General features: G+C 44.8%; 1 protein-coding gene and 1 long non-coding RNA gene across 9 annotated transcripts in view; one reads left to right on the top strand and one right to left on the bottom strand.

Annotated features, from left to right (window-relative positions):
- Window positions 4,328-8,758, bottom strand: RPL21 (ribosomal protein L21). 5 transcript variants are annotated; one of them, XM_003482864.4, is made up of 6 exons: window positions 8,492-8,758; window positions 6,348-6,426; window positions 6,138-6,199; window positions 5,656-5,768; window positions 4,573-4,723; window positions 4,328-4,458 (listed from the first exon to the last, which is right to left on the bottom strand). In XM_003482864.4, the coding sequence occupies exons 2-6, from the start codon at window positions 6,412-6,414 to the stop codon at window positions 4,369-4,371; spliced, it is 483 nt and encodes a 160-aa protein (XP_003482912.1). In that variant the 5' UTR covers window positions 6,415-6,426; window positions 8,492-8,758; the 3' UTR covers window positions 4,328-4,368. The 5 variants fall into 5 exon arrangements, with proteins under 5 accessions (XP_003482912.1, XP_003482913.1, XP_020921175.1 ...); XM_003482865.4 differs by having other exon boundaries at window positions 8,365-8,500; XM_021065516.1 differs by lacking the exon at window positions 8,492-8,758 and adding an exon at window positions 8,227-8,342.
- The window catches only part of LOC102162556, a 37,149-nt gene continuing 19,720 nt past the window's right edge, over window positions 8,814-26,242 (top strand). Inside the window, exons 1-4 of one of the 4 annotated variants that reach the window (XR_299180.3) lie at window positions 8,834-9,285; window positions 14,323-14,488; window positions 20,667-20,835; window positions 22,403-22,538. This is a non-coding gene — a long non-coding RNA (uncharacterized LOC102162556). The other 3 variants (XR_002336625.1, XR_002336623.1, XR_002336624.1) reach the window with 3 other exon arrangements.

The following is a 26,242-nucleotide window of genomic DNA, read 5'->3' as shown; positions in this document are numbered from 1 at the left end:
TGGGCCTATAATTGATGCAGCCACTATGCAAACAGTATGGAGGTTCCTCAAAAAATTAATGTAACTACTGTCCGATCCAGGCACTCGACATCCATCAGGGGCCTCCATACATCGTGCTCCATCCATGTGCGAGTGCACAGAGCTTTCCAAATGAGTGAGACGTGGAACATCAAGGAAGACCGGGAAACCTTTCGGAATAGTTCCTTTATGGCAGTGTCGGCGGTAGCCGGATTTGCAGTGGGGGCCTGGGAAATTCAGCTACTAAAGAAATTAGGAAAGCACAGGAGAAGCCACTTGTTCAATCTGCTGACGCCCACAAGTCTGTAGGGGGAGGAAGTCAAGGAAACAAGAGACCGTGAATAATAATGGAAAACAAGAACCCTGTGAACATCCACTCTCCCTTTTACTCTATGGTGCCTCATTTTGCCTTGATTTAAACAGGACGTGCGGTTGTGCTGCTCCTCCTGCACTGCAACTTCCTCAGTGGTGCGTGACCTCCACCTCTTTCCTGGGCAGAGCCACTAATATCCCCTAACATAGAGAATCTGACTTTGGACTGGAAAGCGTACAACATTAACGGCCAGATGATACAGGACTTTGTAGGAATACAGAGGGACCTCGTATTTGGAGGTCAGAAAGGCCCCACAAAGACTACACTGGCGGTAAAAGGAAACCAGGACACTGTTTCAGAAGCTGCCAGAAGCCAAGCTCAATAATGCAACACTTTCTCCTACCAGATTAGCAAAGACCCAATTCTAATAAGCAATGCTGGGAGTGCCCAGACAAGCATTTTCACTCACTCATGGGATACAAACTGCTACCACCCTTTAGGAAAGCAATCAAAATGAACCAAGAATCTGAAAAACACCTTTTAAACTCAGTAATGTGTGTGTGAGAAATCTCATGTTTTATGCATATTCGCAGTATTGCCATTGGCTGATGTCTTACAAAACTGCTGCTCTACACACCAGATGGGAGAGTTCCCACTCTGGTCACCCGCCCTACTGACCAACTCCCCTGAGCCGGGCGCGTGCAGCCTCAGCAGCCCTCTTGAACCAAAGGTTATCCTGCTCGCCCATATCCTTTTGGCGGGTTGGGTCACAATTATACTTCATTTGATCAGTTAAACATGAATTTACAGACTCGACATTCGCTAAAGGATCTAGGAAGCACTTGGTCCAATTCCTAACTCATACATGATACCCGCATTTTACAGAAGCAACAGAAAGCAAGGATAACATGACTTGCTAGAGAATGAACAAAGAAATGTGTGAGAGGAGTTCCCGGCGTGGCGCAGTGGTTAACGAATCGGACTAGGAACCATGAGGTTTCGGGTTCGGTCCCTGCCCTTGCTCAGTGGGTTAACGATCCGGCGTTGCCGTGAGCTGTGGTGTAGGTTGCAGACGCGGCTCGGATCCTGCGTTGCTGTGGCTCTGGCGTAGGCTGGTGGCTACAGCTCCAATTGGACCCCTAGCCTGGGAACCTCCATACGCCGAGGGAGCGGCCCAAAGAAATAGCAAAAAGACAAAAAAAAAAAAAAGAAAGAAAGAAATGTGTGAGAGCTCTTGATCTTTCCACATCGTGAGGGATTTAATAATCTAAATTACTCCTGAGCAAAATGGTTACTCCTCAAAATTCAGAAAATTCACAGAAAAATAAAACTGGACATAAAATAAAGATGCCTATACATTAAAAAAAAAAAAAAAAAAAAAAAAAAGCATTGAGGAGTTCCCATCGTGGCGCAGTGGTTAGCAAATCGACCAAGAACCATGAGGTTGTGGGTTTGATCCCTGCCCTTGCCCAGTGGGTTAAGGATCCGGCGTTGCCGTGAGCTGTGGTGTAGGTTGCAGACGCGGCTCGGATCCTGTGTTGCTGTGGCTCTGGTGTAGGCCGGTGGCTACAGCTCCAATTGGACCCCTAGCCTGGGAACCTCCATATGCCACGGGAGCGGCCCGAGAAATAGCAAAAAAGACCCCCCCCCAAAAAAAAAGAAGCATTGAGAGGTTTTTATGTGCCTTGTATTTTATTATGTGTAAAATACAAGGCATAGCCCCTGATCTCAGGCCCAGGAAAGGACGCAAACACCCCTGTCTTGGAACAAAGATAGGAGCATTTTATTCCATCAACCCCAACTGCCAAGTTCTCCATGAGCAGATCATGAAGTGAAAGCTGGCAGCTACTGAGGATTTGCGACACCACATTTTACATGGATTCCTACGGAATCTGCATAACCACCCTTGGTGGGGGTGATAGTTAATTTACAACATAATAAGGGGACCAATAAGCCTTGAAGTTGCCATAGTAGTTTAAGGGAGAAATGGAGTGAGACTAAAGGGGCAAGAAAGGAAAGCAGAAATGGCTATGAAAGGTCTTTAGGAAATAGGATTATACAAACAGAAGTTCTCAGGCTAGGGGTTAAATTAGAGCTGCAGCTGCCACAGCTCACAGCCATCCTGGATCCTCAACCCACTGAGGATCGAACCTGTCTCCTCGTGGATACTAGTTGGGTTTGTTACTGCTGAGCCACGACGGGACTCCAGGAAACAGAATTCTTAAAACATGCAGTGACTGACCATAGTTTAAAATGACTTCAATTGGGTGCATTAAGTGGTGCCATCAACTTAGACTGAAAAACAGGATAGATAGGAATGCCAACTGCTGCAGGTCCTAAGGTTCTCATTTTCTGTGGTAGTAGCAAATAAAAGTGACTAATGCAGACTTAAACACAACCCTCTACCACTGGATGTGAATTTTTTTTAATAGCCACGCCTGTAACATATAGAAGTTCCCAGCCAGGGACTGAATCTGAGCTACAGCTGTGGCAATGCGAGGCCACTAATTTAAACTGCTCCTCCCAACGGCAACCAGAACAGCTGCAATAGGATTCTTAACCCAATGCTGTGAGTTTTTAAGGGCAATTAATAACCACCATTTATTGAGTTACGTTGGGATAGGAATTTACCAAGATTTAAAACCAGGTTTGCTGGATTCCAAAGCAGCTCTACTACTACTGAAGTTCACTAGATAAAACCGAAGGTTTTAAACTATTCACAGCCTTTACTAAAGTTATAAATAGGGGAATTCCCACTGTGGCTCAGCGGTAACGAATCTGACTAGTATCTATGAGGATTTGGATTCAATCCGCGGCCTTAGTGGGTTAAGGACCCAGCTTTACTGTGAGCTGTGGTGTATAAGTCGGCAGCTGCAGCTCAGATTCCACCATTAGCCTGGGAACTTCCATATGCCATAGGTGCAGCCCTAAAAAGCAAAGAAAAAAGGGTGGGGGGAAGGTGGCAACGACAGCAATACAGCACCAGTGACTAAGATGCCTGGGTTCAAATCCTTGTCCAACGCTTTGCACCTGTAACTGCTGGCAAGTTATTTGTGCTTTAGCTTCATTTTATGTAAAATGGGCAAAAGATACCTATTCAAAGTTTTGGTGACACCTGCGGCAGGGCTTGAACTGGAGCCATAGCAGTAGAGGCACCTGATCCTTAACCTGTTGTGTCACAGGGGAACCCCTCCAATCTTTTAAGTACATTAAGCAAAGTGCTTATAATGCCACAGAACATTAAATGCTGTTTAGCCTTTGAAATAGTTATTTTTTGAAATAGTTATTTTAAACACTTTTCTGAACACTACTGCAGGAAAGATACCAACAACTAAGAACCAGCACATAACTCACAAAGAAGCAGGAGGGTACTTTAAACAATGTTTTTTAAGTAACTGTTTCAGGGAGTTCCCTTCGTGGCGCAGTGGTTAATGAATCCGACTAGGAACCATGAGGTTGTGGGTTCGATCCCTGCCCTTGCTCAGTGGGTTAAGGATCTGGTGTTGCCGTGAGCTGTGGTGTAGGTTGCAGACACAGCTCGGACCCCGAGTTGCTGTGGCTGTGGTGTAGGCCGGAGGCTACAGCTCCGATTGGACCCCTAGCCTGGGAACCTCCATATGCCGTGGGAGCGGCCCAAGAAATGTCAAGAAGACAAAATAAATAAATAAATAAATAAATAAACTGTTTCAGTTTCTAATCTTTGAAACATAGCTATTTATGATGCAATTATGAGTAATCAACTTTCCTTGGGTTTAACTATAATACAATAGGTAATTCTTCAGACTATTTTCAAACTAGTACAAATGTTTTATAAACAAGTACCTGGCAGTACTTATCAAGGAGTCCGTTTTATATTGCTCAACAACCTCAAACTTTCAGAAAGAAAAAAAAAATTAAACTTGGAATAGTAAAGACACCACCCACTGAATTTGAACACAAAACCTGCTTTAAATATTTCTTTGGAGGAGGAGAAAACACTTCCATTCAATTAAGAGAAACGTTTTTACAATCTAAGTCTTTTATTTTCTTTACACTCATCATGCCATGAATTCATAAGGAATGGGTTCCAACAGTTCAGGCTCCTTTCCGTTGGTTCTCACGAAGTGAGCTTCTCTGGGTGGAGCAGGCTAGTGAAGAAAAAAGGGTGAGGGAATAATTATGTAGAGTACTGCAACTCAATTTCAAAGTGCTCCCAGAGCTAAGTACCTACTCAGTACCAAGAACCCCTGCCAGTCACTTACCTGGCGCTTCAGCTGAACCCAAGTCCCTTTCTCTTTGGCTTCCTTCTTTTTCTGATCGTTTTCCTTCACACGTTTCAGGAAGCTGTCTCGGCTCTTAGAGTGTTTGATATGCTCGATACGCACATTAATTCTCTTGGCAAGAATCTTGCCCCTGGAGAAAAGAAAAAAACTCTTAAATGTTTCTTCAAAACCACAGCTGAGGAGTTCCCGTCATGGCGCAGTGGTTAACGAATCTGACTAGAAACCATGAAGTTGTGGGTTCGATCCCTGCCCTTGCTCAGTGGGTTAACAATCCAGCGTTGCCGTGAGCTGTGGTGTAGGTCGCAGATGCGGCTCGGATCCTGCGTTGCTGTGGCTCTGGCATAGGCTGGCAGCTACAGCTGATTCGACCCCTAGCCTGGGAACCTCCATATGCCGCGAGAGCAGCCCAAGAAATGGCAAAAAAGACAAAACAAAAAAAAAAAAACAAAAAAAAAAACAAAAAAAAAACCAAAAAACAAAAAAACCACAGCTGAAATTCAGAAAATTCTTTTGGCAATTTCATTTACTAATTAAACCAGGAAACTTTTTACCCACAGACAGGAAAAACCAACAAGATGATAGCAAATTTATAATTATTTACTAACCCTTACTGTATGGGGCCTTGAGGCAACATCCCCATTAAAAATGGGGCCCTCTCTTTTTTGTCTTTTTGGGGCCACACCTGCGGCACATGGAAGTTCTCAGGTTAGGGGTGGAATTAGAGCTATAGCTGCTGGCCTACACCACATAGGCTCTCTTCTGATGAAGCACACCAAAGAACTCAAACTCTACTGCTCATAAAATTTACAGCTTATTAAACTTTGTATCCTCTGAAAACTACGGCTGTTAGTAACACATTCCACAAGACCCTGTAGTTAGTTTATCACAACTTGTTTCCTCTGACAGGTTACAAGACAAACACTCAGTTCGCTTGAGTTTTAAAAGGATTATTTTCTTTTCCCCATTTGAATGACCAATAAAGACACAAGTCCAATTGGCAAAGTGAAAAGGGGATGCGAGGGAAGACTAAGTAGCCACAAAGAATCCTACGACGTCACTTACTTAACCTGTTTGTTTACAACAATGCCAACAGCATGCTGGGTTACATTGTAGACTCTTCCAGTTTTGCCATGGTAACACTTGTGGGGCATTCCTTTTTGAACAGTGCCCATTCCCTGTTAAGAAAGGAGATAAATGTTATGCCAGCAATTTCCCCTTCCTTTTAAACCCAAAGAAAGACAGCCTAAGATTCCTTTGCTTTAAACGACAACTCCAGAGCTTTCAGAGCCGGTGAAATGTCATTTTCACTTTGCTTTAAGCAATCAAAAAGAGCATCATCATCAAGCTCCAGAGCGCCAGGACAGGCGCCGCACAAACTCTCACCACCCTTTCCCCTAGTTGTTCCCATTAGCTGTTAAGAACAACGAGAACATTCTTAGATTCAAAACAGCACTTTTAAAACTCAGGTTTCTGCAAGTAAAACTAAAGTAGCCACGCTACACTCTCAAACTCGTTTGAGTCATTTCCTCAATCTTATAATTTACCTTGATGTCTACAATATCACCTTTCTTGTAGATTCGCATGTATGTGGCCAAAGGAACGACTCCTGCGGAATAAACAAAAAACCTGATAGTCAATATTAAGACTGAAAAGCTAAAAATAAGAAGTAAATATATATATACGAACCACAACAAACAGCAAACAAAACACGAATGTATGCCATGCTTGCCCCCAAGGAGTGTGACTCTGCTCACCATGTTTTCTAAAAGGCCGAGAGAACATATAGCGGGTGCCCCTCCTCTTTCCCTTCGTGTTTGTCATTTTGGCGAATTACTGAAACCAGAAAACATAAAATAGTCAAATACAACTGCAAAGTTGTTACTTGCCCCTTAACCAAAAAAAACGTGTAATTACAAATGCATGCATTTCGGTAGAAACATCAGAATCAAGCCAGTATCTAAAAAGCCGGTTCAGCATGGTTCTTATAAAGGGTAAAAACAAAACAGAAACAAACTCAAGTTATTTTACCAAGTAAGCTTTCTGCCAAAACCACCTAAGTTCTATAACTTTAAAACTCCTAAAAAGCCGAACTGGATTTAAAAATCCAAACCAGTACTTTTCCTATTAGAATATAAAAACACAACAGGACTTGTGCCACACTAATCAGGAGAACCCAGCCTAGACTGCTAAGAGCACTGGGATTGCTAACTAGAAGATATACGTACTGTTCGGGGACATGACAATGACAAAACTCAGTCTTGCGTTTTAACACAACAGACTAAAGCCCCTTTCTTATCAACCTACAGGTTTCATTATACAACATCTATTAACTGTCAAAACTAGCTCACTTCATACATCTAGGTTTACAAGGAAACATAAGACAGGAGGACATACAGTAGGCTTTAAAATCACTGAACTCATTCTGACATAGGTTCTGCCCAGTATTTGCTGGGAGACCTACTCTTAAACTCTGACCCTCCCATGTGAAATAGGGTTAATGCTTTTACAACTAAGGTAATGTCTACAAAACACGGAGCAATTCCTAGCACTCGGAAAGGGATTATCACTAGTAAATAGTAGTCAAAGAACTCATCAATAGGCTTTCACAAGTTGAACCTTTCACTTTATTTCCCCAAAGGTCAGAAAATGGTTTTCATTGCTTCAAATCATCCAAGTGGAGAACATACCATTGCCAGCAACTACTCCTACCACAAGGCAAAATAAACCGAAGGCCAGCTTAGGTTTCTGAGAGTGTTCCAACATAAACCAGTCTCTTTTTACCTACCACCCCTTAACCGTAAAGAACAGTGACACCCAAGTACCTTTTTCAGGTTAACTTGTGTGGCAAGAAGACACACAAGAACGGTTCACCCAACCCATTCGAAGCAAACCATTGTTAAAACAAATGCAGCCTTCCTTTTAAAAGGCATTAAGCATCTATGCAGCACAAGTTCAGCTTTAATTCTCAACTCTGTATTAAGTTCATAAACAAGGAGACATGCTTGCAGGTCCACCTCACTATGTGGAGTCACAAAGTGGCACAATCCGTAATGGAAGTCACTTCTGACTCCAGAATCCACGCTCCTTCCACTAGACCCATTTTTTGAGCTAGAAATTGAACATGGTTGAATACACAAACGAACGCGTTTTTAAAAATAATACTTAACGTCCCAAGCAACGATGCTTTAAATTCTGTAATACTTCCAAAAATGGGACCCACTACGGAATGCAACCCGCAGTTTGCATAACCAGACTCAGATGTAGTGGTTATTCACGTTAGGTCTGACTCGGCTACTCATGAATCCCTCCTCCGCTCAACACTTGTCCAGGCGTTACGAAAACAGAACCCGCAGCACAGTTTACTCCCTTTGTCCAACTGTGATCCCAGCCCAGAATTAAAGCCGCGAGAAATCATTTCCTGCATCACCAACGAAAGGCCGGGACTTCCTTATGCCGATCGACGCAGTGGGCACCTGTGTGGTTCACCGACACACGACCCCCGACTTTCAGACACACGCAGGCCTCACCGGAGCTTCAGGCCGGCGGCTGACTTTAAACCCGCTCCCACTACCCTAAACTTCTACCCCACAGCATGACGCTGCAAGTTCCCAAACGGGGATTAGGACACCACACCGAAAACATTACAGAACCACGTGTCTCTCCCCGGTGCTTCGAGCGCATGTCCCCCGAGCAGGGCCGCGGCGTCGGAGCCCGGCCTTCGGCCCCGCGGCCCAGGCCCGAGCCCGCCGCGGACGGACATAGCTCCCCAACCTAAGCCAGCGGGCCCGAAGCGGACTGGACAGTCTCTCCAGAACCCCAACGCCCGGCCGCCGCGGCCGCCGCGCTGGCGCTCACGCCGGTGGCACGCCGGGCGCCGGGAGCCACGCGCGGGCCCTACCTGGAAGATGGCGGTGCCGGCCGAAAAGGAGGAGGCGGGGCCGCGCGCGCGCCTTACAAGGGCCTGCGGGCTGCCCGCGGCGCTGCCTGAGGGGACGCCGGCCCGCAGCCACTCTTTTCTGGGGGCGGGTAGCGTCCCCAGGAACCAGAAGAGCCTGTGAGAATGGTTTCCTTTCTTGAGAAAAAGAGGTGCTCGACCCACGCAAGCGGACACTTGGATCTTGCCAGACAGCCCGGAAAGGGGCCTTCAAGGGCGCCACCCGGGCGGCGACGCCCCGAGCGTGCTGACGTCAAGCCTGCGACAGACGCCACGCCGGAAGCGGGCGGGTGCTTGCTTTGTGGGGCCGCTGGGAGCGCTTGGTTATTTCCTCTGAGCGCTTAGCTGCCGCTTGTAGACTTGACTGCGTGGGCACAGAAGTCAAGTGGTGGTGGAGAGAGTGTATTATCCAATTTGTATGTCTTTCAGTCAGCTCTTTCCTCCACGCGTCTAAACATCCTCCGCACCTGCTGGTAGGTGCGTACATGTTAAGACCACCTTGAAGCAATTGGGCAAACTCTAGTAAAACCGAAATATCCAAAGAGCAAATTCCAGCATTCAGCTCCTAACTGTGTATTTTATAGGAACTTTGCTGTGTAGACAAGGGTGTCCATAGCCCCACTGTGAGTAGGAGCAAAAAATTGGAAACTTCCATCAATAAGAGCATAAACATGGGATATTCACAGGACGCAATATTATATGCCAGTAAGTCAAGACTGAACCTAGAAATGTGATGAAGCAGAAAGAGGGAGATTTATGTAGGTACAGTTTTTTTTTCTTTTTTCTATTTTTGCTTTTTAGGACCACACCTGGGGCATATGGAGGTTCCCAGGCTAGGGGTCTAATTGGAGCTACAGCTGGTGGCCAACGCCAGATCCGAGCGGCGTCTTCGACCTACACCATTGCTCACAGCAACGCCGGATCCATAACCCATTGAGCAAAGCCAGGGATCTAACCCTGCAACCTCATGGTTCCCAGTCAGATTCGTTTCTACTGTGCCATGGTGGGAATTCGCGTAGGTGCAATTTTAAAACATGTAAAACAATGTTATATATTGCTTTTGTTATACATGCATATGTAGTGAAACTAGTCCAGGAATAAAAGGAACTGAAAATCTAATTTAGAAGTGTGGTATTGTCTGATAGGGAGGAGACTATAAAGAAAGGGGTAGAAGGGAGGCTTTAACTTTCTTGACTATTTTTGAGCTGGGTATTGAATACCTGGCTGGGGGGGTGGTGATTAAATTAGGAGTTAAGCCTGGGAGACCACTCCAAAGAGGTGAGGGGGGGAGCAAGGATATATGAGTTTTTGTAACAAAGAGAGAGTATGAGGAACAAAAGATTTACAGAAAACCAGATTTGCAGAAAAAGTTTTACAGAAAACCAGTTTCTTTGGAAAGATGCAACGGTCTGGGCTTACAGGAATCACTCCTCTGATACGCACCAGCCCTGGGCCAGTATTTCTTTCTTGAGTTCCTTCAGGGCTAACTGGCCCAACTTTGGAGTGACTGACCTTGACATCTTTTGTTTTGTCCACTAGGTACAGCCCAGAAGGCAGTATTTCAGCCAGCTCTGAAATACTGCCGCCTGGAGGAAAGGGGAACTATCAAGATGTAAGTGATAAAGGGGGAGGGGGAGGTGCGTGCAGCCATGCACGAATATTACAAAGTTTGCTGCTGGTCTTGTGAAGGCTACTTCTTGTCACATGGGGCAGATGTCACCATGAAAGGTGTTAGTGTTTTTCTAGATATGAGGGGATGCAAGAAGTGGGCTCATAAAATGTCCTAAAAATATCTGTCTGGAGTTCCCAACGTGGCGCAGTGATTAACGAATCCGACTAGGAACCACGAGGTTGCAGGTTCGATCCCTGCCCTTGCTCAGTGGGTTGACAATACGGCGTTGCCTTGAGCTGTGGTGTGGGTTGCAGATGCGGCTCAGACCCAGCGTTGCTGTGGCTCTGGCATAGGCCGGGGGCTACAGCTCCGATTCAACCCCTAGCCTGGGAACCTCCATATGCCGCGAGAGTGGCCCAAGAAATGGCAAAAAGACCAAAAAAAAAAGAAAGAAAATGTATCTGAAGACCTGCTCTTCCAGTGTCCCCAGAGCACAGAGTACCTCCCTCCTGATCTCCACCCCGAGATCCGCCTGTCGGTGCCGTGGTTGGCAGGTGCAGTGGGTCATGTTTTACTCTGTGTGGAGGCTGATGACAAATCCCAAACTTCAGTCCACGTTAGAATGGTTCAGTTGTTACAGTTAGTGAACCAGTATTGCGTGTTTCCGTTAACTAAAGTCTATAATTCACATTTTTTCTTAACATCCTTTTTCCTTTCCAAAATCTAGCGTTGCCACAGCTGCGGCTTAGGCTCAGATCTGATCAGGGCCCAGGAACTACATATGCCACTGGGCGGCCAAAAAAGAAAGAAAACATTCCTGATGCTTCTTCCCAGTTAATCCCCCTCCGCCTCTAGAACCATCCACAATTCTGATTTCTATAACCATAGATTAGTTTTTGCCTATTCTTTTTTTTTTTTTTTTTTTTTTTTTTTTTTGGTCTTTTTGCCATTTCTTGGGCCACTCCCGCAGCATATGGAGGTTCCCAGGCTAGGGGTCGAATCGGAGCTGTAGCCACTGGCCTACGCCACAACCATAGCCATGCAGGATCCAAGTCACATCTGCAACCTACACCACAGCTCATGGCAACGCCGGATCCTTAACCCACTGAGCAAGGCCAGGGATTGAACCTGCAACCCCATGGTTCCTAGTCAGATTTGTTAACCACTGCGCCACGACGGGAACTCCTCTTTTTTTTTTTTTTTTTTTTTAAATTCAGCCACATCCCTGGCACATGAAATTCCCAAGGACCGGGGATTGAATCCAAACTGTAGTTGCAGCCTACACCACAGCTGAGGGCAACACTGGATCCTTAATCCATTGCACCCCAGTGGGAACTCCTAGATTTGCCTATTCTTTAATATAAATGGTACTGTACAGTATGTACTCTTTTATTTGGCTGTTTTTGTTCAGCTTAATGTTTTTGAGGTTCAGTCATGTTGTTACTTATACCAGTAGTTCCATTTATTTCTTGTTGCTAAGAAGTATTCCACTATATGCGTATACCACAGTTCACTTACACATTCTCCTCCTGATAGAAATTTGGGGGGTTTTGGGGACTTCCCGTCATGGCTCAGTGGTTAATGAATCTGATTAGGAACCACGAGGTTGTGGGTTCCATCCCTGGCCTTGCTCAGTGGGTTAAGGATCCGGCGATGCCGTGAGCTGTGGTGTAGGTCGCAGACGTGGCTCGGATCCCGCATTGCTGTGGCTGTGGCTGTGGCTGGCGGCTACAGCTCTGATAGACCCCTAGCCTGGGAACCTCCATATGCCCAGGGTGCATCCCTAGGAAAAAAAACAACAACAACAACAAAAAAATTAAAAAAAAAAACATAATTTAACGGTACTATGAATAAAGCTGCCATAAATATTTTTGTGAATATATGTTCATCTCTCTGGGTAAATACTTAGAGCATTGCTTGATCATAAGATATGTCTGACTTCATAGAAAATTGCCAAACGGTTTTCCAGAGTAAACCCTATTTTATTTTATTTTTCTTGCTTTTCAGGGCTACACCTGCAGCATATGAAAGTTCCCAGGCTAGGGGGCAAATCAGATCTGCAGTTGCTGGCCTATGCCGCAGCCACAGCAATGCTAGATCTGAGCCACTTCTGCGACCTACACCACACCTTTTGGCAACGCTGGATCCTTAACCCACTGAGCAAGGTCAGGGATCAAACCTGCGTCCTCGTGGATACTAGTCAGGTGGTTACCCCTGAGCCACAGCAGGAACTCCCAATATATTTTTAAAAATTTATTTAACATTTTCCTCTGAAGATAGTAAGGCATTTATTTTTACGACAGGTTTTTAAAGTAGATTTGTATCACCAGCTCCATCTACAGATATGAAAACCAAAGTGGTTTCTTAAGTGTCTAACGGTCAGTTTATCTCGTTTGAGATCACTTTGCATTAAGTAAAAAGAATAAGAAAAGAATTGAAACATGGAAATAGGAAGTAAATTAAATGTAGAAAGTACGAAAACTCAAAATTCATTCAGTATTTATAAGGCCCTAGATTAAATCACATACTGCACTGAGGGATGAGACTGTAAACGTGAGTAAAACATGATCCTTGCCCTCCAGGCTCCACAAGGAGTCTGCAGAGGAAGAGGGTGCTACAGTGTGCTAAGGAGACGGGAAACGGGTGCTGGCTGTGAGCAGTGTGGGGGCTGCGCACCTGTATTAGAGGAAGGAGTGGGAGAGAAGAACCCCTGCATGAAAAAAGGAGTTGAGTTCCCCTTGTGGCTCAGCAGAAACGAATCTGACTAGTATCGAGAATGCAGGTTCGATCCCTGGCCTTGCTCAGTGTGTTAAGGATCCAGTGTTGCCGTGAGCTGTGGTGTAGGTCACAAATGCAGCTTGGATCCTGAGTTGCTGTGGCTCTGGTGTAGGCTGGCAGCTGCAGCTCCAATGGACCCCTAGCCTGGAAACCTCCATATGCTGTGAGTGCGGCCCTAAAAAGCAAAAAAAAAAAAGGTTGAACTTGATGAAACAGCAGCCATCCACCAGAGGATAAGTGGTAAGGATATTACAGGCAGACAGTAGGTTTTTTGGGTTTTGAACTTTTTTTTTTTTTTTAAGGGCCAAACCTGCAGCATATGGAGGTTCCCAGGCCAAGGGTTGAATCAGAGCTGCAAGAAAGTAGGTTTTGCTTATGTAAAGGCATTGTACATATGCAAAAACTTTAAACACTCAGAGAAATGAAAGTCTCTGTTTAAAACAACTTTAAAAACTCAACTTTAACAACTCAGAGGGGAGTTCCCATTGTGACTCAGTGGAAACAAACCCGACTAGTATCCATGAGGTTGTGGGTTTGATCCCTGGCCTCCCTCAGTGGGTTAAAGGATCCCGCATTGCCGTGGCTCTGGTGTAGGCTGGCAGCTGTAGCCCCGATTCAACCCCTAGTCTGGGAACCTTCATATGTCACACCTTTGGCCCTAAAAAGAAAAAAAAACTCAGAGAAATGGATAACGACTTTAAAAACTCGGACAAATGAAAGTTATCCAGTAGCTTTAAAACATAAGTTCAGCCCATGAGCAGGAATGTGATTTACTAAAAGGAAGCAAATTTGATCTTGCCTCAGACTTGAGTAAAATACTTATCAAAACCCATAACTTGGAGTTCCTGTCATGGCTCAGTGGAAATGAATCTGACTAGTATCCATGAGGACGCAGTTTCGATCCCTGGCCTCGCTTAGTGGGATAAGTTTCCGGCATTACCATGAACTGTGGTGTAGGTCGCAGATGCAGCTCGGATCTAGCGTGGCTGTGGCTGAGGTGTAGGCCAGCAGCTGTAGCTCTGATTTGACCCCTAGCCTGAGAAACTCTACATGCTGCCAGTGTGGCCCTAAAATGACAAAAAAAAAACAACAACAAAAAACCCCACGACTTTTGGTCATTAAAGTAAATTCAGGAGTTTCCACTGTGACTCTGGGATCGGTGGTGTTTTGGGAGCGCTGGGACGCAGGTTCGATCGAGCCCCACCCAGCACAGTGGGTTAGGCAGCCGAGGCTTAGGTCAAGACTAGCTCTGATCTCTGGCCGTGGAGCGCCATATGACATGGGGTGGCCAAAAATGAAAAAAAAGAAAAAAAAAACCTAAATTCACATCTCTGTTTCTGTTTTTGTACTTTACACTGCGGAAGAGTATTAACAGAGTATGTTTTGCTTTATTTTGGCTTTTCAGGTGACTTTGGCAGTTTATCTCCAGCAGGGCAAGTTTTCTAAGCTTGGAAAAAAGATGGATTTGCCCTCTTAGGTGTGGGGCTTTAGTTGGGAACTCACATAGGACATCAGTCAACTCTGTTGGATTTGCCCGTCGTCTGGATGGACTGGCAGGAAGACAAGTTCAGGTAAGAACCGATGAGGAGTTTCTAGTGTAGAAAGTATATAATGAAAATTCATGTCTCCAGGAAAATGTCACTGTAATGATAGCTAAAATAATGAGGCAGAAGTACGATGAATAATTGAAAAACATATTGTGAAGTATAATTATGCAAAATAATCTTTTTTACATTAAAATTTTCATTCGAAGTCCTCCTGTTGTGCTCAGCAGTAACAAACCCGACTAGTATTCTATGAGGATGTGGGTTTGTTTCCTGGCCTCGCTCAGTGGGTTATGGATCTGGTGTTGCTCTGAGCTCTGCTGTAGGTCACAGATGCGGCTCAGATCTGACGATGCTGTGGCTATGGTGTAGTCTGGCAGCTGCAGCTCCAATTCAACCCCTAGCCTGGGGACTTCAACTTAGATACTTGAAATCTGAACTGAAATCAAAAAGAATAAAATACTTTGGGAGTAAATTTAACCGAGGAAGTGAAAGACCTATATACTGAAAACTACAAGACATTAAAGAAAGAAATTGAAAAGGACACAAATAAATGGAAATATATTTCATGCTCATGGATTGGGATGGAATTAATATTGTTAAAATGTCCATACTATTCAAAACGATTTATAGAGTCAATTCAGTTCCTATCACAATTCCAATGGCAACTGTACAACTTTGCTGAATTGCCTGGAAGTGAAGTTCTTGGATTTTTAATTTATCTTGTAAGCTAGATTTGCTTCACTGTTATTTTGTCATGACTGTAGATTTCTAGTGGAACTGCGTATTAGTCCAGCAGGTCAGATTTGTGGGAAAATCAGATAGGTATGGAGCTAGGACTTGCTTATGCTTATTAAAATTGCTCTCGGAGAAACTTTAAAAAGAAATCCACAGAAGTTTCTCAAAACTGGTTGTTAAATGAAATAGGTAAGCAATTAGGCTTCTGTCCTCTGAGTAGCTTCAGAATTTTCTGCTGACTGGCACAGTGTCCTGTCTCTGCCTCTCTGCTGTCATTCAGGTACTTGGCTATAGTCTGATGGAATAAAGAAGAATCTGTGGTTGAAATATTTTGACTACAGGACTTGCTGACAAAAGACTAAAACCTTTTTAGCCATTAGAAAAATTACTCTGGCTACAGTTTCATATATGCCAGGAATTTTTGAAATAGACTTTTTTGGAAAACGGACAATAGCTTTAACCATTATAATGAACCACAATGACATCAAAATGCGTCTGCAAAATAACTGATACGAAATGCTTTTAGAAAGTTTTAGCACTGGAGTTTGTAGTTGAAGCATAAAATGTTATGCAAATAACCTTTTTCAGACCTTAGTTTAATGCTGCTAATTTTACAAAGCTTTCAAATTTTGCAAATTCCACTGCCAACTACTTTCTTCAAACTAGTTTTCAAGAATCTGTGATGCTTAAAACTTGGTTTTGCTAGTATCTGAAAACCGATTTATGTGCATGAAACTGGTAAGGTTCAATTTAAAGCATTTGCTAGAATTCTATTTAATTTTAGTTGATCTAGGAGAAGGTACTTGAAACCAGAGAGTAAAATAGACGGGGAACTTCTGAGGAGAGTGGTCTGATTTCTTTGGCGCAGTGCATTTCAGAAAATTTTAACCTAAGCTTCATAAAGGTTAGGATTTAGTCCTTATAGGTGTACTACTCTGTATTCCAGTGCTTAGCATATAGTGAATGCTTTAAAAATATTTGGAAACCGAGCTGGAAAAGATGGAAGTGGAAGGGAGCCACAGGGTGATCCAATTGGGTCATTGTTAATATGAGTAATTTTTTTTTTAGTTTTTAGGGCCACGCCCAGGGCATATGGAAGTTCCCAGGTTAGGGGTCGAATCAGAGCTGCAGCTGCCAGTCTGCACCACAGCCACAGCAACACCAGATCCAGCTGCATCCCCAACTTACACAGCAGCCTGTGGCAACACCAGACCCTTAAGCCTTTGAGCAAGGCCAGGGATTGAACCCACATCCTCATGGATACTAGTCAGGTTCTTAACCAGCTGAGCCACAACAGGAACTCCTAATTCGAATAATTTTAATAGTATTAATGGAATTTAAAGAAAATGATGGGATTTTAAGAAAATGATCATTCACACTTGCAGAGTCTTAGAGTAACAGAATGAATTGGGATTTATGGCCACTTGAGATTGACAGTGGGTCCAACTTAGTCTGCTGCTCAGCTGACTGGTTTCCTCAGCAGTGCTCAGGGCATTCATTTATTCATTCATTCAGGGAGCAGACATTCATTGAGCATCTGCTCTGTGACCAGCACTGATCTAGTGCTGGAGGTATGTGGCAGTAAAACAGACAAAAATCCCTGTGCTCTTGAATTTACATTTAAGAGGTGAAAGACGTATAAGAAATAATACACTATTTCTATATGTTATAATATCCATATTATGACAGATGGAGATGAGTGCTGTGGAGAAAATACCAAACAGGAAAGGGGAAATGATGAAACATCACTAGTTAAAATAGGGTGTTCGGAGAAGACCTCACTGAGAAGAGCATTTGAGCAAAAGATCTGAAAAAGTGGAGGAAGCTATGCAGATGTCTGAGAGAAGAGCCTTTCAAGCAAAGACAACAGCAAGTGTGGACAAAGAGTGTCTGATGCATGAAAGCAGTGTTAGGTTTGGCGTGTTGGCAGTGGGCTGGGCCAAGGAGGAGGGGGAGCTGGTGTGGAATGCTGTGAAAGATAAGGGGGTTTTTAGGCATTGTATGTACTTTGACTTGAATTTTGGGTGGGGTAGGTGGGAAGGCATTAGAGAATTTTGAAGAGGAGTGACATAATCTGACTTATTTTTTGTAAAAGTTCACTCCGAGGTTAGTGTTAAGACTAAACAGAAGGTAAATGAAAGGAGAATTATAAAATTCAAAAATAATAGGTGGATTCCCTATCAGTAATGGATAGGACACTCGGACAGAAAATTAGAAGAAGATATCAACCAAAACAAAAAAAATGTGTATATCAACCAACTAGGCTTAACTGAAATCTATAGAATATTCAGACAATAGCAGAATAGACATATCAAGTTCACATGGAATATTCTTTGGGATAGACTAGATACTAGGCCATGAAACAAGTCTCAAAAAGTTCAAAATAATTGAAATACAAAGTATGTTCTCAAACCACAATGGAAACATAAGGAAAAATTTGGAGATCACAAATATGTGGAAATTAAATGATATGCTATAAATTACTAATGGATCAAAGAAGAAATCATAATGAAAATTTAAAAATACTTTGAGATGAATGAAAATGAAATATACCAAAATTTATGGGTTGCAATGAAAGCTGTACTTAGAGGAAAATTTCAGCTGTACATTCTTTTTTTAAATTGAGGTATAATTAACATATTAGTTTTAGGCGTACAACATAATGATTTGATATTTGTATATACTGCAAAATGACCATAATAGGTCTAGTTAATATTTTGGAATAAATTATCAAAAATACAAGACTACAGCATTATAAATTACAAAATATTGTTGAATGCAATTGAAGACCTAAATACATGGGAAAACATTCTCTGTCCATAGATTAAAAAGGACTTAATATTGTGTAGAGATGCCCCCCCCCCCAAATTGTTCCACATATTCAGTGTAAACTCTATTAAAATCTCTGCTGGCTTTTTTGGGGGGGGTTAGAAATTGACAAGCTGGAATTCTCATGGAAATGCCAAGGATCCAGACAGCAATATTGAAAAAGAAGAATAAAGCTTGAGAAACTACACCTCCCCATTTCAGAACTTAATGCAAAGCTACAGTAATGTGTGATAGTGGCAAGAGGATAAACATAGATCAATAGGATAGAATTAAGAAGCCCACAAATAAACCCTTACATTTACGGTCAATTGATTTTTAGCAATGGTATCCAGAAAACCCAATGGGGAAGTAGGAGCCTTCAAAAATGGTTCTGGGACAATTGAAGATCCACTTAGGCAAAAAACTGAATTTAGATCTCAACCTCACACCACGCAGAAAAGTTCACTCAAAGTGGATCATAGACCTAAATGTAAGAGCTAAAACGGTAAATTTTAGAACAAAGCAAGGTCGCTTTTGGCAGTGATTACTTAGAAATAGCCCCAAAAGCACAGGGGTAAAAGAAAATATAATGAATTAGACTTAAAACTTTTGCATTTCAAAAAACACTTGCCAGGAAGTGAAAAAACCCACAGAATGGGAGAAATATTTGCAAATCATATGTATTCAGTAAGGGATTTACATTAAGAACATAAAACTCTAACGACTCACTAAAAATGACCCCATGTATTTTAAAAGGGCAGAGGATTTGAACTGATGTTTCTAAAAAGAAGATATACAACGGCTGATAAGCACATAAAAAGATGCTGACTATTACTAGTAATTAAGGAAGTGGAAGTCAGAACTACAGTGGGAGGGGTTCCCACTGCGGCACAGCTGGATTGGCGTCATCTCTGCAGCACCAGGACGCAGGTTCAATCCCCGGCCCAGCACAGTGGGTTAAAGGATCCAGCGCTGCTGCGTCTGTGGCTCGGGTCTGATCCCTGGCCCAGGAATTCCATCTGCCTCGGGGCAGTCGGAAAAGGATAAAAAAGAAAACACACACACAACACACACAGGCGCTACTGCTTTACACCTACTATAGTGGCTAACAGGGGCAATGAATGCATGTTCACACACAGAGTTTTCGCATTGAATATTCAGAGCACCCATAGTCGCTGTAGCTAAAAAGTCAAAGCAACTGAAATGTCCATCAACTGGTGAGTGGATAAACAAAATGTTATATAATCTGTATCAAAGACAGCTCGTTGACAATAAGAAATAAAATAACTGATACATGCCACATAAACATGTTCAAAGACGCTAGACACAAAAGAACACGTGTGATTCAATTCGTATAGACTCTCCTGTGGGGATGGGAAGTGGATTAGTGGCTGGGAGGAGAGTTGACAGCTGTTGGGCAGAGGGTTTAGTCTGAGGAGGAAGGAAACCATCTAGAATTAGATTGTGGGAATGCAGTAAATAAGGTTGAAATGGGTCAAGGTTACGACGTGTAAGTTACGTCTCGGTGAAGCTGTTTCAAACACTGGCTCTTGTCTGGGGAGGCCTCTGCCCTGAGTGACTGTGGTGACAGAATACTGAGGTCGCCGTGGAGACCAAATATTATGCTCGCATGATAATGGATTTCAGCATTGCCTTTTTTCCCCCCTCAGATATTTTAATGAATTCTTATGAAATGCATAGAAGAGATAAATAGAATTCTTTAGCAGGACCTGTGTTATTCACATTTCAACAGGAAAAAAAATATTTCCTCTTCTAGAATTTTGAGTGGGTGGCATTTTATTTTCGTGATCAAAGAACGGAGTCTATGGTTCTCATGTATAGAATTGAAGGATTTTACTCCTGAGGACAAGAGGGGGTGGTGGGACAGACTTCGACCTCGGGATCTAAAGACTGTCATGGGAGACGGTCAGCCTCGTGGATGACCAGAGGCAGATTCTTTGTCAACCTCCAGACTTTTTAGGCGGAACCTTAGGAATCTGCCTCTCTCAGGCTCCTGCCTCTCCAAGTACACGTGATAAGTGGCGTCCGTTCTGTACCCGGCGGCCAAAGCAGCGGCTGCCTCTAGGAGGACGGTGGAGCCAATGCAGGTTGCTGCCGGGGTGCTGAGTCCCATGGGACCTTCCTCTAGATGCGCTTCCTTCCTGGGACACGTGTCCTCCCACGTGTGTCTGGGACGGTGCGACAGATTTGCAGGCCTTCCTGTGGGAAACGTAGCTCCCCGCGCCAACATTTTTCCTCCTTTCTTTTTGACTTTTTATTTGGAAATAATTGTGGAAGCCGTAAAACAAGTACAAAGCGATCCGAGTGCCTTCACCGGGTCTCCCCCTGTGGCAGTAACTCATAGAGCTACAGTGGAAACCAGCCAGGTGACGGACGCCTTGTGCGGGGGTGGTGTCATGCCATTTTATCACCTGCAGAGGTTCCCAGACCACGACTGCGGTCAAGCCCCAGAGCCCTTCCAGCCCGGCAAAGTCTCCCTGCTGCCGCCGCCCCTTGTCCTCCCCACAGCCTCCACCCACCTTCCGTGGCAGCCACCAACCTGTCCTTCAGCCATAGAATCTACCGCCTCCAGGATGTTAAATAATCACACAGCCGATCAGCTTCTCTCTCTCTCTCTTTTTTTTAAACCACCCCGAAGCTTATGGAATTCATGGGCCCGGGATCTGATCCCAGCCGAAGTTGCGGCCTATGCTGTGGCTGCAGCAGCGACAAACCCTTAACGCGCTGTGCTGGGCCTGGGGTAGAACCTGCTTCCCAGAGCTGCAGAGACGCCACCGAGACCATTACGTCACAGCGGGAATTCCTAGGTCAGCTTCTTTTACTCAGATGATTCATCCAAGTTGTGTTTCTCAATAGTTCCTTTCTTCTTAATATTTAGTAGTATTTCATGGTATGGATGCCCCCAGGTGGTTTAATCATTCGCTTATTGAAAGACTGTTGTCTCTTTCCATTTGAGGGATATTTTATCAACGGGATCTTTTAATCAGGAAAGTTTTAGGAGTTCCCTGGTGGCTCAGGGGGTTAAGGATTTGGTTTTGTTACTGCTGTGGTTTAGGTTTGATCCCTGCCCTGAAACTTCTTCATGCTGTGGTACAGCCAAAAATAAATAAATAAATGACATGGTTTGTTTTGTTTTTTGTTTTTTGTTTTTTTTGTTGTTGTTTTTGTCTTTTTGGGGCCGCACCCAAGGCATATGGAGGTTCCCAGGCTAGGCGTCTAATCAGAGCTGTTGCTGGTGGCCTACGCCAGAGCCACAGCCACGCCAGATCCGAGCCGCATCTGCAACCTACACCACAGCTCAGGGCAACACTGGATCCTTAGCCCACTGAGCAAGGCCGGGAATCGAACCCTCAACCTCATGGTTCCCAGTCGGATTTGTTTCTGCTGTGCCACAATGGGAACCCCCCAAGAAGGAAAATTTTAAGCCAATGTGTTTGAAACCTAGGACACCAAAGTGAGAAACTACTACAAATGTTCGGAATAAAAAGTATACTTTGTCGTTATTGACTTTTGACAGGAAACCTTTGAATGCCAGCACCTCGTCCCCAGTGCCTTCCTCATGCACCCCTCTACGTCATCATTCTCCATGCAGACCAGAATCACAACACCTACAAAATTAGAGGGTACCTTCTTGCTAAAATCCTCTAGAGTAGGACATATGTATTCATTCATCTTTTACTGAACTATTTGTAATGTGCCTTTTGATACTGAAACCTCTTCCTGAGATGGGAACAAAGTCTGTGCCTTCAGGGAAATTACGCATTCTCCGGGGGAGACAGAGTCCTAACTAGTAATTAGAAGATTATTTAGCAATAATTTTCATCTGGGCCATGAAGCACCAGCTGAGGCTGTGAAAGCACCAACGGCACAATCCTTCCTCTGGGAGACCCACAAAGACTTCCCAGAGGAGATGGACTCACACAGCGGGAGCAGTAAGGGACCAGCATGGGGCAGAGGCGTTCAGCACGCCGTTTTTGGTCATTACTTGATAATCACATCCGTGCCCCTGAGAAGTATGCATTTTAGCAGGGGATACAAATTGTAAGTTATATTGACTCAATGATACATGGTCTAGGAAAAAGACCCACAAATTTCTGTGGTTCTCCGGGACATGTAGATTTTTTTTTCTAAACAATTTGCTATATAAGTAATACATGTTGACCTTTTCAGCTTTAGTAATGAACATATTTTGCTAGTTTATTAATGTCAAGACTTTACTGAGCACACGTGCAGACCGGGCACGCATGGGGGCTTCTAGATTCCTTGAAAACACAGAAGCTTTTCAAAGCCTTTATTCCTTGAGCTATGCCCTTCTTTCTTCCCAGGATTTTTGGTCTTTCTATTGCCTGACCTAATGGTTATCCTTTATTGCAGGTGGCAGCAGCTAATACATTTGCCTTTAAATGTTTTCGGTAAATGTCACCCAAGAAGTTGTGTGCAACCCTTAAAGAGATCCTTCAAGGAGCTACCATAGGGGTCGAGTGCAGAACCACAGTTCTCTGAGAATAAGGTCAGTATTGGGCCCTCTGGTACCAGTAACCTGCACCAGGAAACTGGGCTTCTGGCCTCAAGTCTGCAGTTGTGTTGGGGTGTGGGGGGGGAGGTAGCAAGGTAAGTTAAAATGCAACAGAGGAGTTCCCTCATGGCTCAGTGGGTCAAGGATCCCACTGCAGAGGCTTAGGTCACTGTGGGACTGTGAGTTCCATCCCTGGCCTGGCGCAGTGGGTTGAGGATCCATGGTTACCGCAGCTGGGACGTAGGTCACAGATGTGCCTTGGATTTGACCTCTGGCCCCTGGAACTTCTGCATGCCATGGCTGTGGCCAAAAAAAAGAAAAAATAAAGCCATAGAGCTCTTTTGCCAAAATTTAGCTTTTTTTTTTTTCCTTTGTTAAGCTTTCCACTTGTTACTGTTAGTTTTAAAAAGTAGATTTTAGGGTTCTGAACAAGGCCACCACGATCTTTGTTGCCGGGTCTTCACTGCTGTTGTGAGTTTGGGGTTCTCTGCTCTGCTGTTTGCACTGATTTCTGTCCAAGGCGGGGGAGTGGGTGACGTGGGTGTGATATTACTGGTCCCCATCAATAAGCAGCATCCAGTCCAGACCCCTTCAGGTTTGGCTGCGGGTCTTCAGAGTTGGAAGCTGCTAATCTGCCCCTTTCGTGGGACCACCTTGGAAGTAGGGGTGCAGCTTCCCACTCAGGTGCTAGCCCGACAAAAGGCTTTTCATCTGCCCCGAGTGCTCTCAGTTCTTTCGGAATAGGTAAATCCAGGACAGCCTGGCCCTGCGACACGTGGTGGTCCTCTTCGGCGTGTCCGACCCCCAAAGGCCAGCACTGGACGGGGGCCCTGGGATGGAGGTTTACGTGACCAGGGCAGAAAATCAGCAAAGTGTCCACTCTTCCTTTCACCTGGACTCTTTTGAAGACCCCTCCCTGTTGACATCCTGCAAACCCCGCTCACGCTTCCCCTGCCTCGGGCATTTGGTGAGAGAATCGGGGATGGCTTTCCACTCTCTCTCAGGCACAGAGGGTCAGATCAGTGCGGCCCGGGAGGCAGAGGTCGGCCAGCTAGCGTCTGTGCCAAGTGGGCGCCGCCAGGTGCAGAAATCCGTGTGAATTTGGTCTGCATCCAGCCTCTGCCACTGGCCACTCGCTGGGATTCTCCGCGACCTGCAGGGTGTCCGGCAGAGCCGGGCAGAGAGCCCCGAGGAGGTGGCTTTTCCTCTCTGCTGCTCGCGTCCCGGCTCCGCTTCCCCTCTCTCTGGCTGCCACTTTGGAGGATGGTAGTCACGGGCTGGATGGGTTGGGTGTCCGCATGGAGCCTGATGTTGTCCAGGGAGCTTCTCTATGCCTTTGGAGCTCGGATTCCGGGTTGCGAGCCTCCTCAGAGGAGGACTTGAAGTTGCCCTTGCCGAACCCAGGACACATGAACCTAAAATTTCAGAAGCTTCTGCACAAGTGCATAAGAAACATCCATAAGGACATTCACAGTAAGACTGAAACAGTACTTCTGCCTTTTCTGCGAGCATTAGCTAGATGCAAATTCTGCCTCTCTGGCTGAAGTCACCAAGAATTGTAGTTCTATGCATAAGTCAGGGAAGGGCTTAAGAACAAATAAAGAAGATTTTTGTGGAGCTACTCATTCCCTTTTTATTTTGGATAATTTTATCATCAGGCTGGCAAGTCACCTCTAATAAAATACAAACTGAAAATAGATTTTTTTCTTCCTTGTCTAGACTATTTAATTTTGTCCTCCTTTGCTGTTGTCTAGTTCCAAAAGGAGCAGCTTAGTGTGAAATTTGTGGGAAGGATGCTATTCGAAGTTAATGTTATTATTTAGTAACCCAGTGAAAATCCAGCCAAAAGAATGTCGATATTTCTAGAAGATGTAAAAACTACTTAGAAATGAAGAATTGGAGTTCCCATTGTGGCTCAGCCGTTAAGAACACGATGTTGCCTCTGTTAGGATGTGGGTTCAATCCCTGGCCTCACTTGGTGGGTTAGGGATCTGGAGTTCCTGCAAGCTGCAGCATAGGTTGTAGATGCAGCTTGGACCCAGTGTTGCTGTGGCTGTGGCCTCAGCTGCAGCTCCAATTCCATCCCTAGCCTCCTGGGAACATCCACATGCTGCCAGTGTGGCCCTAAAAAAAAAAAAAAGAAAAAGAAAAGAAAAGAAAAGAAATTTAAAAATAAAACAAATATGTATGATACATCAATTCCACTCCTGAGTGTTTATCCAAAGGATACAAAACACTAACTCAGAAAGATACATGTAGCTTCATGTTCATTATTTTTCATAGCCAAGACATGGAAGCAACCCAAAGAAATGGAAGAATGGCTAAAGAAAATGTGATCATACATACATGTAAATATTCAGTCATAAAAAAGAAATCCTGTTATTTGCAATAACACAGGTGAAACATCAGGGCATTATGTTAAGTGCAATAAGACAGAGGAAAAAAATACCATATGATATCACTCATGTGGAATCTAAAAAATAAAACAGCAAATTTATAGATACAGAGTACAAATGGTATTTACTCTCCTGGGGCGGCCTGGGGGTGGGCCGGGAGGGGGAGGGAAGGGGAGGAGTGGGCCCCGGTGAAGGTGGTCGTGACATCCTGGACGCCACGTGCATCACAGAGACTAGAGTTAATAATTCTGTGTCCTATATTTGAAAGTTGCTAAAAGAGTAGACCTTAAAAGTTCTCATGCACGAGGAGCCCCAAACGGCTGAGGATCAGACTCGGTTTCAACTTCCAACGGGATGGAAGTCTGTGTTCCCTGACAGAAATAGCCTTCCTAGGCTGCTAAGCCCAAGGTCACACAGGAAGCACGTCTTATTTGATGGTTGTTTGGTGTCGTGGTAAGAAGGGCCACTCCTGCCCCACCCTGTGGTTCCCAGACCACGGCAGTCTGGTTATGGCGCGGCTGCTGGTCTGTGGAACTGACTGCATCCAGCAGGAGAGCACCCCTCTGCAGGGACTGCCTCCCTGCTGGCTCCGTACCTGTGCCCTGCAGCCACTCTGTTAAGCAGTCTCTTTCTAAGGAGCGAAGCAGGTGATAACGCCAGTGACTCCCACTGGTAAATTACATCACCTCTGAAAATGCGTCTCCTTTGGGGAGGAGGTGTTGAGCGGCAACAGTGTGGTCGTAGATAAGGCATTCTGTAAGTTCGGGAGAGTTGGTGCGGGCAGAAGTCTGCGGGGGCCGCAGGGGGCGGGGGCGTGCAGGGAAGGCAAAGCCATCAGGGTAGCAAATATCTATGTCTCTGAGGCTGGTTCGGGCCGTTGTTGATGTCATCTTCTATCAGGTCTCTGGCTGATCCCTTGGGAAGCGGCGCTGATTCAGGGTCTCAGTGTGGATCCATTGCCAGCAGATTAGATCTCAGCCCCGCAGGGTTAAGGACCTGGCGTTGCCCTCAGCTGCGGTGTAGGTTGCAGACTCAGCTTAGATCCCGCGTTGCTCTGGTGTGACTGGGAACCCCTAGCCTGGGAACCTCCATATGCTGTGGGTGCAGCCCTAAAAAGCAAGAAATAAGATAAAATCCTAAATATTGTGTCTCCTACGTGGTACGTGGGGCAGGGTGCCACAGCTGTCCCTCACTTGTAGAAGGGGATATTCCAGCATGTCCCAGAGTACTGGGCCCCAGGACCATCACTGGTGTGGCAGCCCCTGGACTTTCCCGGGCTTTTCTCCCAGCTCACAGTGTGTT

This window comes from Sus scrofa, chromosome 11, assembly GCF_000003025.6.
Source record: "Sus scrofa isolate TJ Tabasco breed Duroc chromosome 11, Sscrofa11.1, whole genome shotgun sequence".
Taxonomy (NCBI): Eukaryota; Metazoa; Chordata; class Mammalia; order Artiodactyla; family Suidae; genus Sus; species Sus scrofa.
This window is presented reverse-complemented; position numbering and strand designations above follow the sequence as displayed.

What these genes read in the sequence shown, in the direction of transcription:
- RPL21 (XM_003482864.4), bottom strand. Translation starts at nt 6,414, where the DNA reads ATGACAAACACGAAGGGAAAGAGGAGGGGCACCCGCTATATGTTCTCT. An exon ending in TCGGCCTTTTAGAAAACATG is followed by an intron (nt 6,200 to 6,347) that starts GTGAGCAGAGTC and finishes TTTATTCCGCAG; the next exon opens with GAGTCGTTCCTTTGGCCACA. An exon ending in GTTGTAAACAAACAGGTTAA is followed by an intron (nt 4,724 to 5,655) that starts GTAAGTGACGTC and finishes TCTTTTCTCCAG; the next exon opens with GGGCAAGATTCTTGCCAAGA.